This window comes from Oculina patagonica, chromosome 7 (genome assembly GCF_052425735.1).
Source record: "Oculina patagonica isolate OP01 chromosome 7, crgOcupat, whole genome shotgun sequence".
In the NCBI taxonomy this organism is placed as follows: Eukaryota; Metazoa; Cnidaria; class Anthozoa; order Scleractinia; family Oculinidae; genus Oculina; species Oculina patagonica.
The window spans coordinates 23,118,694-23,131,373 of NC_135764.1; the positions used below are offsets into that span (position 1 = coordinate 23,118,694).

At 40.2% G+C, this 12,680-nt stretch overlaps 1 protein-coding gene across 1 annotated transcript in view; it reads right to left on the reverse strand.

Annotated features, from left to right (window-relative positions):
* LOC144660423 (uncharacterized) overlaps positions 1-12,680 on the reverse strand; it is a 131,978-nt gene that overhangs the window by 109,391 nt on the left and 9,907 nt on the right. Inside the window, 9 exon segments of the mRNA XM_078521038.1 lie at positions 566-688; positions 1,076-1,198; positions 1,780-1,902; positions 2,572-2,697; positions 3,065-3,187; positions 7,174-7,296; positions 10,043-10,165; positions 10,932-11,126; positions 11,689-11,811. Of these exon segments, the coding sequence (XP_078377164.1) occupies positions 566-688; positions 1,076-1,198; positions 1,780-1,902; positions 2,572-2,697; positions 3,065-3,187; positions 7,174-7,296; positions 10,043-10,165; positions 10,932-11,126; positions 11,689-11,811 (1,182 nt within the window).

Consider the following 12,680-nt stretch of genomic DNA (forward strand, 5'->3'; position numbering starts at 1 on the left):
AAAAAGGGACTGTGAGCTAGTGACTCCGTGCATGGGCACCCCATTCTTGGTTGTGGAGTTTTAAATGTTAGTGTTGCGTTATTTTTCACTCTGAAAGAGTTCTCAAACAAATATCAAACAACACAACATGAAGTATTGCTCCATTGCAATGCTTAATAGTCACACACTTGCTTTCGTCCTCAGACAAAAGCTACTGTAGTACCACCTTGAACAGTATTATAAGCTGTACCACAACAATGGGTACACGAAAGACTGGTCCTAGTTAGATTTACTTTAAACAAACTAAAGGGACTTATGCTGCCGCATAAAAACAGTACCCTATTAAAATATTGCTTAATAGCTTTCACCGATAGTAATTATGATCCAGTGTAATATATTAGTATTTAGCAGTAATTAGTATTAGTATTAGTATTTAGTAATTTATTAGCCTAGCACACGACCAAACAAGCACTGTACTTAAAACCTGATCGTGTTTAAATAAAGGATATGAGAGATGATGATGATGATGATGATGATGATGATGATGACCAGATTTATAAATACTCAGTTTGGAAAGTAACGTTACCTTCACATTTCCGACCATCTCCTTGGTAACCTCTTAAGCAGCGACACACATAACTGTTGTGAGTATTCGTGCAAATCGCATTGCTGTGACATTCATTCTGATCAGTGGCACATTCGTCGATATCTGTAGAACAAACCTACTTTGTTATTAAGACGTTAAAGTTAGATGGCTCTTGTTTTTGGGCGTTAAATCCACTCTCTTTGTCTGTATCTTACGCCCAACCTCAGTCAGGCCTCTCGTAAGGCTCACTTAAATCAGCACTAAGTTTTATTCTTTTCAAATGTCACTTAATAACTTGTTACGTTGCCACTTAAATTAATGGCATGGATGAAATGTATGTTTTTCTGCATCGAACTATCCACAGGGTAAATTGAAAAATCATTTTACGGAATTAATGGTATTTTCTAGACTGAATTTCATTTATTCGTTTTTTCGCTTGTTCGTTCATTCCCGAGTTTTAACTCCAAAGTAAGCTTTTCTGCTTGATAATATTAACCAAGGGATGCTTACCAGTACAATTTCGGCCATCTCCAATGAGACCCGATTTACAGTGGCACGTATACGATCCTTCGGTGTTGTTACACACAGCGTCAACGTGACATTCAGAGCTGCCTTCTGTACATTCGTCTACATCTAAATAAGTGAAAGGTATCTTTTTAATTTCTGCTTCCCACTATTGACCAATTATTCAAAGTCATCGTATGTTAAATGATTTAAATCAATAAGGCTGGAGAAGCCGTAAATGCCGTAACTTAGAAAACTTCGTTCAAACTTAATATTGCATTACCCTTCTACCTTATACTTTTGTCTGTTTGTTGTTGTTGTTGTTGTTGTTGTTGATTTTGTTTGGACGAATTCTAATTGTGTTTATTAGGCAGTATTGACAATATGACGTGAAGAAACGTCCACCAATAAGAAACCAGACATGAAGCACTAGGCAGCCACTAACCTAACGTGTTAGTACAGCCAGCTTTGACGTCACATAACAGGTCATCTAAGCATTCATAACTGTGTTTTGAATAAATTAATTTACCTTAAGTTACGTTAACTATCTTTCTGGTAAATGCTAATTTTACTTAAAAAATTGCCCATTCGGGCGCGGATTTGTGTCATTTAGACTAGTTCTGCAAAACTGAAGAAAGGAAGCGTACTATCAGTCATTTATCAGTACTATCAACAAATTGATAAAACATAGTTAATTCAATATTGCTCACCTTCACAAATTTCACCATCACCGAGGAAGCCTTTCTTGCAATCACAATAGTATGAACCGATATCATTTATACAGTTCGAATTTTTACCACAGGTATTTGCGCCTGTAGTACATTCATCAATATCTATGCACAGAAAATAAAACAAAAATAAAAAAGTAATATAAGTACACAAGTGAAAGAAAGAAAATAAAGAGAGTTCAACAACTAAGCTATTCATAAACACAGAGCGGATATCTTTAATCGTCGTGCCCCATTTTATTATTATTATTATTATTATTATTATTATTATTATTATTATTATTATTATTATTATTATTATTATTATTATTATTTAAAAAAATAATAATAATAATTTTTTTTTTTGTCGTGCCCCATAGAATCGATTGAAACCACAGTTTCGGGTTTAGGATGCCAGATAACAAAACAATAATGTAAAATGATTTTCTGCAGGTGCAAAAGCTGACTTCAAAAGGTAAAGTCTGCGTCAAGCCAAGTGGCCAGTACAGGCCGGACCTTATCCCGGGTTTTGTAGTATGAAGTGACTAGAAGTATTTCTACTTCCCCCTGGATGGGATGTTAGTCCATCGCAGGGTTACCTATTATACACCTGGGTGGAGAGAGGCACTATGTGAGTACAGTGTCTTGCCCAAGTACACAACACAATGACCCCGGCCAGGGTTCGTAGCCGGACTGCTCGATCCGGAGTGCAGCGCGCAAACCATTAGGTCGCTGCGCCTAATGGTTGATCCAAAGCGTTTAGGGTTTTTTGTTATCTATATCTAATGCAGTTACCTGAACAAGTAAAGCCATCACCAGTGTAGCCTCTGTTACAAGTGCAGATGTACGAGCCGTTTGTGTTGTCACATCGAGCATCAAAATTACAGTTACTTGCACCGGGTAATGCACATTCATCGATATCTACAAAAGAACGGTTATTTTTATTATTTCTGTGACAGATAGTCAGTCGGTCGGTCGGTCGGTCGGTCGGTCCGTCAGTCAGTCAGTAGTCAGTCGGCGGTCAGTCAGTGTCAGTCAGTCGGTCAGTCGGTCAGTCGGTCGGTCGGTCGGTCGGTCGGTCAGTCAGTAGTCAGTCAGTCGGTAGTCGGTCAGTCAGTCGGTCGGCCAGTCGGTCAGTCAGTCGGTGGTCAGTCAGTGAGTCAGTCAGTCAGTCAGTCGGTCAGTCAGTCGGTCAGTCAGCAGGTGGGTCGTTGGGGTGGTAGGTCGGTGGGTCGGACAGTCGCTAAAACCATTCACTTCCATATAGCCCACTCGTGCCCATACTAACCTTCGCATGTCTTCCCATCTCCAAAATATCCATCGTTACACTGACAGTAGTAAGAGCCCTCTGTATTAACACACTCTGCGTTTTCTGAACAGCCTCCACGGTTGGTTAGGCATTCGTCCTGATCTGCAAAAGAAGTGCTTTCTGTTTTATACTAAGCTAATGCCACTCACACATTATATTGGCTAAGGTGGAAGATTGATTCTGACGAAGCACGGAACCGAGAGGAACCCACAAAAGTGACGGGGTGATCGTTGGTGGATTGGTACTGCTTAGTGTTTTTACTTCTAAAATGACAATTTTTTAGAATATTCCGATGCCTGAAATAATGCGATAGGATCTACTGGTCGGAAACAATCGGTACCTTTGAGGGTTGAAAATAAGGCTACGTTTAAACGGGACCGGACCGGACCGAATCTTCAGTTTACACGGGAACGTTCTGGAACCGGTTCGCAACGGATCCAATACTGGACCTGCAAAACGGCAGGTCTACTCTTGGATCGTAAAACGGACCGGTTCTAGAATGGTCCCGTGTAAACAGAAGGCCTATCCGGTCCGATTTTCGAACCGGATCCGTTTGCAGCCGGTCCCGTGTAAACATAGCCTAAATCCGATCAGCGCCCTAAAAATACGATTCTGGTACATTTTAGGGGCTCCTTCAAAATTTCCGACGATCTCCCTCATCAATTTCATAAAGTATTCCCGGGAGGTGGGGGTGGGGAAAATCTTGATATCTCGAACCTCCAAGGAGAAGGATAACTGGTTCGAGAAATTGAGGAGTTGAGAAATCGGGGGGGGGGGGGGGGGGCTGAATTGAAGTGTTTGACTGCGTGGGGCAAACCCAAGGGAAACGACTTTTGGCCCGAGTGATCGGGAGGTTCGAGAGATTGAAGGTTTGAAAATTCGAAACTCCACTGTATGTTTCTATTTAGTGAAATAAAACATCACCGGCGTAAAATAATAAGTTATTCAGTTACAAAAATATCCTTAAAATTTTGTCTCAATGCCACCCAAATCTATACATTTTTCGTGATTTGAAACGTGTATTTGTTTGCTATGTACCAGCATAACATGCTACGTAATCACCCGCTGTTTACATGCATGATTTGTCACGAATGTACTGTGTAAATGTATTTTTTACCATAACTTTAACGGCTAGTATTTTATCGTTGTCCCAGGCACATTTTGAAATTAATAGTCTAATAATATAAGTTTGCTGTTATTTATCCATCTCAAGTGTTCCCAAACGTACTATCTCTTTGCGCTTTTTTTACCTTAGTTAGTCTTAGAGTAATTTTGAACGTCAAGAATTTGATTGACTTGAAGTTCATGAACTAGTCTTTTAATGAGCTCGTTACAGGGGTGACGATGGTTTTTTTGTGTCGATTCTGAGCATAAAGGTCAAAGAACGAATGCCAAGTGCTCTGTTACCACAGGGTACGACGACTTGGAAACGATTGCTGTCGGAAAGTGTTGCGCGATGAAAAGGTGGAACTTAAGACCGTTTGTGACTAATGTAACACTCTTATATGTACTCTATCAAAATTGTTTGCTTTCTTTGTTTATTTTGTTCCTTTTCAAGACAATTCAATGTCAAAACAGCTTGAAAATGGACAAACATCCTCTTGACAATTTCGGAAAAGACCCTTGAATATGTCATATCTTTCTGCCTGATGGCATAGCATCGTTATCATTTTGCGGTTGGCGGGCTTTTGGTTTCTATTTCGGTCCTTACTGATCAACATCGAATTTCTCTTTAGGGACATTGAACTGCTCACGGAATGCGGATCGTCAGGAAGAATGGTAATAGAAACCAGTAAGGAGTAACTTTATGTTGACAGGATTTAGTGATAGATAAATCATTCGCTGTTTGCTGTTTGGCTCTGAAGCCTTCACACGCTGCATCCAAAGAAAGGAAGACTCCTTTTGATTAATGCCGTTTTGGATACTGGCCATCATTTAAAAGCCCTCGACTTATCAGTTGAAAAATTGCCTCTAAACTTAGTGATAAAAACAACTTATCCCCCCTTCATTATTGGCAAACTGAACAACTAGGAACTGCTGCCAGAATTAACGTTTGGTTGACACTGTCAGCTCTGAAAGAGGTCTTAACCTTATAGTATTATTGTGAAGAAATCGTGTTTTGCTTTGCCATACGGTTTGCTTCTTAACTCAAAAGGAGCTTAAAATCTTATCTCGTGACAACATGGCTTCCTTTCATTGCACAGATGTAATTTCTGTTATCATGCCGATGCAATTAATCAGCGCTGATGTCAAACATATATGAAGGAGTCCTTGAAATACAAAAGCTGTTGTCGCAACAACATCACAAAATAGTTGAAAAACAGAAGTTCGAGAGAAATAAGATTGAAAGCTATGAACATGTACGGTGGTGAAAAAGTAGATAGTCATCCTATAAATAGAAAACTCTCCGAGAGACATGCTTCGATTGTGAATATGACAAAATATGCAAATGATGGCGCTGAATTTGACAGAGTTATTTTGGAACCTTTTAACCAAAATAAGATCAAGAAATACGTCTATATTTGTCTAAAAAGGTCACGATTGCAAAAATTAACTTTGGGGTTACGTAAACAAACAAATAGCCTGAGTACGAGTTAGAGCGCCATGCGGTTTGCTGTTGGCCTTTTAACGTTTGATTTGTTATAAAACATGCAGCAAGCGTTCATCAAGGTTTTGCTTGTGTTTCAAAACGAATTGCAATCTCACGAGTTCGTAGATAATTGCAATTCCTAACTTTGCTTCCTTTCTTGCGAATACGGGGTAAGATTTTTTTATCGAGCTAAAATTCCTTGTGGTAAAAGCATTTTTAACAAGGGTGGATGGTTATGCTTGCAATGCGATTTACAGATTATTATCAAAAGCAGATTTGGTTTAACTGTTTCTGCAGATTTCTCCCTGCCCTTCTCAAACTCATTAATAATTCATCAAGTTAAAACAAAGAAAATTATAACCGTGACGGTGGTTTGGACACCCGATCTTAAATAGCATTGATTTTTACGATTTTTTTCTCCGTTTACTCCGTAGTTTTGTCGATGAGAAGATATATCAAACACTCGAGGCAGGTCACGGGATATCCAAACACCTCGAATTCGTCAAAAATACCCGCTGCGCGTCGATTTTCAACTCTCTTCTTGGTGTTTGGATATCCCGATGAAACACTGCCTCTCGTGTTTGATATATTACGTCAATCACCGACATCTTGTTCCCAGTTCATACAGATTAGCCGAACATATCACGGTTAACACAGGAACGAGGCAAAAATCTGAAGAACCTGCGCAAAATGGATCCCCCACATAGCCTCGACTCATTAATTTGTCCTGTCACTCAGCAGGTCATGCATTCCGTCCTTGTAGATAAAATTTTGTTTTCGGAGTTTAAGAAAAGGCCCACGTTCGCCAACTTAAGAACTTTAGTGACAAATACTAGAGGACCAGTCAACAGCGGAACTGCATTGGCTCTGGAGAATCTTTAGCGCCATCGTTTTAAGGAGATAGAATGGTGAACAGAAAAGGAAGAAGAGACAGAGAAGAAGAAAAGTACAACTTAGGCTATGTTTACAGGAACCAGTTCCAAACTCATCTGAGCCGAAAATCGGACCGGATAGGCCTTCTGTTTACACGGGACCATTCTGGAACCGGTACAGAACGGTTCCAAAATTAGACCTGCTGTTTTGCAGATCCACTTTTGGATCCGTACCGGGCCGGTTCCAGAACTGTCCCGTGTAAACAGAACCCGATCAGGTCTGGTCCCTTGTAAACGTAGCCTTAGTAAATTTTTCATGAAGATACGCTTGCAAAGCGAATATCACGACGCAGAAACTGGTGGTTCATCCAACAGTACCCTTGGGCCCAAAGGTTATCTTTCCTTCATAGTAACCCAAGCAAATTTGAGCTACAAGTACGAGGCCCGATTTGGAGCTCAATTTTTCTTGGGTCTAGAGGAGAAACCTCGGGGACTAGGATACCTTCCAGACGACGACGAAGGTGAGGTTTTTTGAGGGAGAAAACACAAGTCTATCCATGCAGAGATTTCATGTTCAAGGGAATATCCATGCTGTATCATGCTTCTGTGGCTCTGTGTTTGTATACCTCGGCATGTCTTGCCGTTTCCGACGTATCCTTCATTACAGGCGCACGAAAATGAACCCACTGTGTTAACGCACGCAGCTTTGCTGTCGCACACCGGTGTTCCACTTGAACATTCGTCAACATCTAAGGAATACAACAAAATAAACAGTAAACAAACAGCTGCAGTATATACATCAGGGGAAAAACTTGTTAATACCGGGTGTCGAATACAGTGAACTAATTGCATTATGCCAACCACAAAAGGGTGCGAGCATTCTTCGTTATGCCATTGGCTGTCTTTTAATTTATCTAACTCGTTCTCATAGCATTTCTGATCCGAGGTACCGCAAAGGCCACGGCACGATTAATTCCCGCCAAGATCTTTCGATCCCTATGAACCGAGTTAACATGCCCGATTAATTCGTTGAGGGAAGAGAAACACATGTAAACACGACTGAGAACAGAGTTTTTTATAGCCTGCGAATACAAAGTATCTTCTGCACTTTTTGTCAACCAGATGAAACCGTTGGCCCACACATGGTAAAATGCATGGGTCTTGATTTAAATCAATAAGAGTGAGAAAATGATGACGACAATTTTATTTTACACTGAAAATATTGAAAATATTTTATCTCCAAATATCGCTAGGGGATCAAACTCCCAGGAGGCCAAGCGGTGTTGATAGCCCTTCATTACTCCCAATGTTATTTGTCACGCAAACCTTCATGCGCGAAGACGTTATGTCACAATTTTATCTGAAAGAAAGCGGATAAACCTTGGCTATTTTTTGGCTATTTTAACGCACAAAAGTATGAATCATTAGAAAAGTGGTGACCTGTAAGATTATAAAACATAGAAGAATTTCCCTTCAAGAACGATTTGTCACACGGACCATCGTCTTTTGTACAGCTTTTGTATCAAGCGTAATTAAGGCTGGTTCTCATATATTCGCCCCCCTCTTCTCTGTCTCTTTTTTTTTTGAATATTCTGGGTATGGAGCAAAAAAACTTTTTAAAGCGAGAAGAGAGAGAGAGGAGCGCGAGAAAAAAAAGAGATAAGATTACTGTCAAAGGGATCTAACACTTGTGAAAGATTAAGCCAAGCACGCGTGCGACTCAGAAGAAATGAAATGGACCTGAGCCAAAACAAGCTCAGTCAATATTATCTGTGATTTGCTTTGTGAGAACCAATCTGTATTCATAAATCGCCTGTTTCTGTGAAATCACGGCACAACCGTTAATCGCAACATAGTCAACTATGATCGCAAGCTATCTTTCATCAAAATGCATGACACAGGATATCACAATTTTAACAGCTTTTGTTTTAATTTTTTAAAACTATTTCTGCAGTATCATAGTGTAATCTTGGTCAGTCTTGCTATTTTAGAATCGTCGCGCTGATGAGTAAGAGATAAGGAGATACTATTATTTCACGAGCGCGCGTTGGATATGAGATGGTAGATAGCCAACTCGGCGCTACGCGCCTCGATGGCTATAAAGGTCTCATATCCAACAAGCGCGAGTGGAATAATTGTTTTATTAAAAAACATGTTAAAAACGCCCAATTGCAGTATTTGAGCTACCCAGCTGTTTTCGTTGACGCGTATCGACTACCATATTTGTGGTCAATGGTATATGAGCTCGTATACCATTGCCTGTTGACCAATCAAAACGCAGGAATTGCAATATACCATTGCTAGTTTTTCGGATATCTTATTCTATTATGCAGCAGTTACGATATCGTTCGTCGTTTCAGTGTCTGTTTTCGTCTAACTGTTATCGACTTCACCCATGAACTGTAATGCAGTTCGTCTTGGGTCAGTAGTTAGAGCCAGCGAGCAGTCTATCGTTTGCTCCAGGAACCTTGATGTAAGAAGCAAACTCGCGCACGCAATATTGCCCGAAAAAATTCAGAAAAAATTTCGAAACTCAAGGACAGGCCGCAGAGGAAGGATGGTCCAGGCTTTACTTCACAAACTAAAAATCTGGACGTGGAATAGGCTAAGGAGGAGAGGGATTTGAGAGAAGCCTAGTCCAGTCCCTGAACTTCCTATTCCGCGCGCCCTTTATAGGGGTTGAACCCAGGCGCGCGAAGAGAGAGTCCAGGATAACTTGCATGCGCATGCGCCAGTTTTTCCCCCAAAATGGGAAAAACCATCTTTGGCAGCACTTTTGAAAACGCGCGCGCACAGATGACGAGTTCAACTACGCGACCGTGTACTAAAGCTGGATCACCGGAATAACCTTAAAAAGCCTAGCTTTCCAGTCAGTGTCTACTAAAAGCTAACGGCCAAACACAAATTGCTATCCGTCAACTACTCCGAGTTTTGTAGCTGTTTATTGAATTATATTTGGATGCAATTGAGCACATTTTTTTTTCTTGCATTTATTCGCGCGCTTGGTCGCGTAGTTGAATTCGTCATTTGAGCGAGCATTTTTAACCTTGCGCGCGCGTCCCAAGCTCGCCTCTGATTGGTTCGTTCTGAGCATGCGCATGCAAGTTATCTGGCTCTCTCTTTGCACGCCTGGGTTCAACCCCTATAAAGGGCGCGCGGAAGAGAGAGTTCAGGGACTTGACTAAGAGAAGCCTGGCCTGCTACGAGTTTCCGCGAATGTATTTGTTCTACTCATACCGGGTATGCGCGCGGTTTGCCTTCTTCACGATCCATTAGGGAGAAGAGACAAATTAGCACGAGATGCATGTATGAGCTAGTAGGGTGAGTCAAGATAAAATTGATAAAAAATACACATATAAAGCCAACCTTTAAAGTAAAATGTCTAAAAATGATATTTATTAACCAACGATTACTTTCGATTGCGTTGGTAACGAATCACTGCAAGTATTCAAGTATTTTGAGTTGTAGCAATGTTATACCAAAAAGACCTCTTACCTTGGCAGAGTTGACCACTCCCAGTAAATCCCTTATTACATTGACAGTAATAACTACCAGGTACATTGACACAAGATGCATTCAGATGGCAGGCATTCCCACCGTTATCACATTCATTGATATCTAAAATAACAACAAACAAGTCTGAACTGAATACAAATGTTTCACAAGCTAAAAAACAAGGCACTCCTTCGCCACAGCAAGTTTTTTTTCTGATTACCTCAAGTCCTTTATCCCCCGCCTTCTTTTATCAGGGTACAAATAGACAAAACAGGCGAATGCGCTTCATCCTTGTTGCCACCCAATTCAGAACAAGTAATGATGATTCATTTGAAAGGTTACAATTGTTCCGTTCCTACAAAACCCCATGCACTCAGTTGCGGACAAATTGCACAATTGCTATCTCCCAAGTTAATCATCACGTCGTCTGACTTGGGTGGCAACAAGGATGTAAACAGGCTAGCCAATTTCGTCTATTCAAACAACCCTACTGAACCAACCACTTTTTGCACAGCAACTGTGCAAGATTTTTGCTGCAATCGCTTCTGTACACAGTCTGGAAAACTTGGCTACACGCAAGTAGCCTGGACTGTGAAAATTAATTTGCTTGTTCCCGATCGTTTGTTTGTTTGTTCATTCATTATTTCTTTCGTTCGCTCGTTCGTTCGTACATTCGTTCGCCAATGTCATTTTTCGGGTAAATTTCGGCAGTTTAGCATTCTGCCTGATCTGCTGCTCAAGGAAAAACAGAAAATATCAAGCCTTAAGGCATTAACACGTTCGACAGGGGATTTTCCTGTGATTGCTCTCCAGAAACAGGTATCACGTGACCAAAATTGGTCACTTAAAACAAAATTGTGCTTTTAAAAGAAGAGAAATTAAATCATACCATCACAAATCCTGCCGTCCCCTTCAAATCCAAGATTGCAGGAACAGTCATAAGACCCTTGCAGAGGTATACAAGTACCATTTGAAGAGCAGTCATGTGAGCCGGCAGAACACTGTTCTGCTACTTGAGCACCAACATCGCTTGGTCCCTCTGTGACAACCTCAGCAGAAGTTGGTGATTCTGTTCCTTTCGCTTCTGGAAAAAAATGTAATTACCATGTAATTTCAGCCGCCTAGTTTTGTACTAGAACATTGTTGTGACGAGGAAGCTTAAATGTTATAAGCTTCACTTCTTTGAAATTTGTCTATCTTATTTTAATCATTTTCATTTTCTTGTATAAGGTTTGGTAAATACAAAAGAGCTAGATGTGAACGATTCATACCGACTTGATCTTTAGTTATTTTAGTCGTTCTTTCGTTCGTTTATTCGTTCATTCTTCATTCATTCATTCATTCATTCATTCATTCATTCATTCATTCATTCATTCATTCATTTATTCATTCATTCATTCATTCATTCAGTCATTCAGTCAGTCAGTCAGTCAGTCAGTCCATCGGTCGGTCGGTCGGTCGGTCAGTCGGTCAGTCAGTCGATCAGTCAACAGAGAGTTGAGTTAGTCATTCGTTTATTCAAAAAAGCTAAAATAAAAATACTGATATTACGGGGGGTGACGGGGGAGCTAAGCTACTTAATTGAAATCGAGTTGTTTTATCGAAAATCTAAGGTAACTGAAGTTACATCCAAATCTAATTCTTACCTTCGCAGTGTTTACCGCTTCCAACAAATCCTTCTTTACATTGACAATAATAGCTGCCAGGTACATTGTGACAGGACGCGTTTGCATGGCAATCGTTGAGACCATTTCCACATTCATTGATGTCTACAACATGAAAATAAGAAAATCGTCCTTTTTAAATAGCTATACATGGAAGAACGATGGACGCAAAAAAAAATAATTTAATTTCCTCCCTGGTATAGGTTAAGACTGAAATTCAGTCCAGGATTACGGAAATTAACTCTGGATTTTAGTTCAACAGGAGGTATTGTTATTCACAGTGCTTGCTTGCTTGCATTACTTTTTCATTTGAACATCTGGGTGGCGAGAGGCGTATCAGTGAAACCTCGATTTAAGGAACCTTTATATAACGAAGCCCTCGGTATAACAAACGCTATTGTTCGCCCCAGTAAGAGTAAAATATATGTAAAGAATCCCGATATAACGAACATTTTTTCCCAGTCCTTTGACCATCCGTAATATGGAGGTTCCACTGTTTATAAAGTGTCTTGCCCAAAAACGTGTCTTGCTCAAGTTCACAACATTAACATCCCAGTTGGCATTTTTACTATTACTTTAAACGAAACTACTGTACACTTATAGTCGTGCAGTTCGGGCCCCGTCCATACATATTCGTTTTCATTCGTAATCGCGTTGTTTTCGTGTTCCGTCTCAGTACGAGTGAAATGACAGCAGTCATTTCCCGGCAATAATGTCTAAAAATGCATTTTCATGTGGATGGTGAAATTAAACAGAGCTTATCATAACAGATGATTTAACAATCTTGAAAACAACCCACCTCTGCGGTGATGCCCAACAAAGGACATGGCTACTTTTAAGCACACGCAGAAAAGAATACACCTTTTTCTATACGTTTTTATGTTAACGTACGTTTTCGGCAGAGTGAAAACCGAGATGTTTGAAAACGTATACACATGTACAAATAATCAATAGCAGAAAACAAATAAACTTAC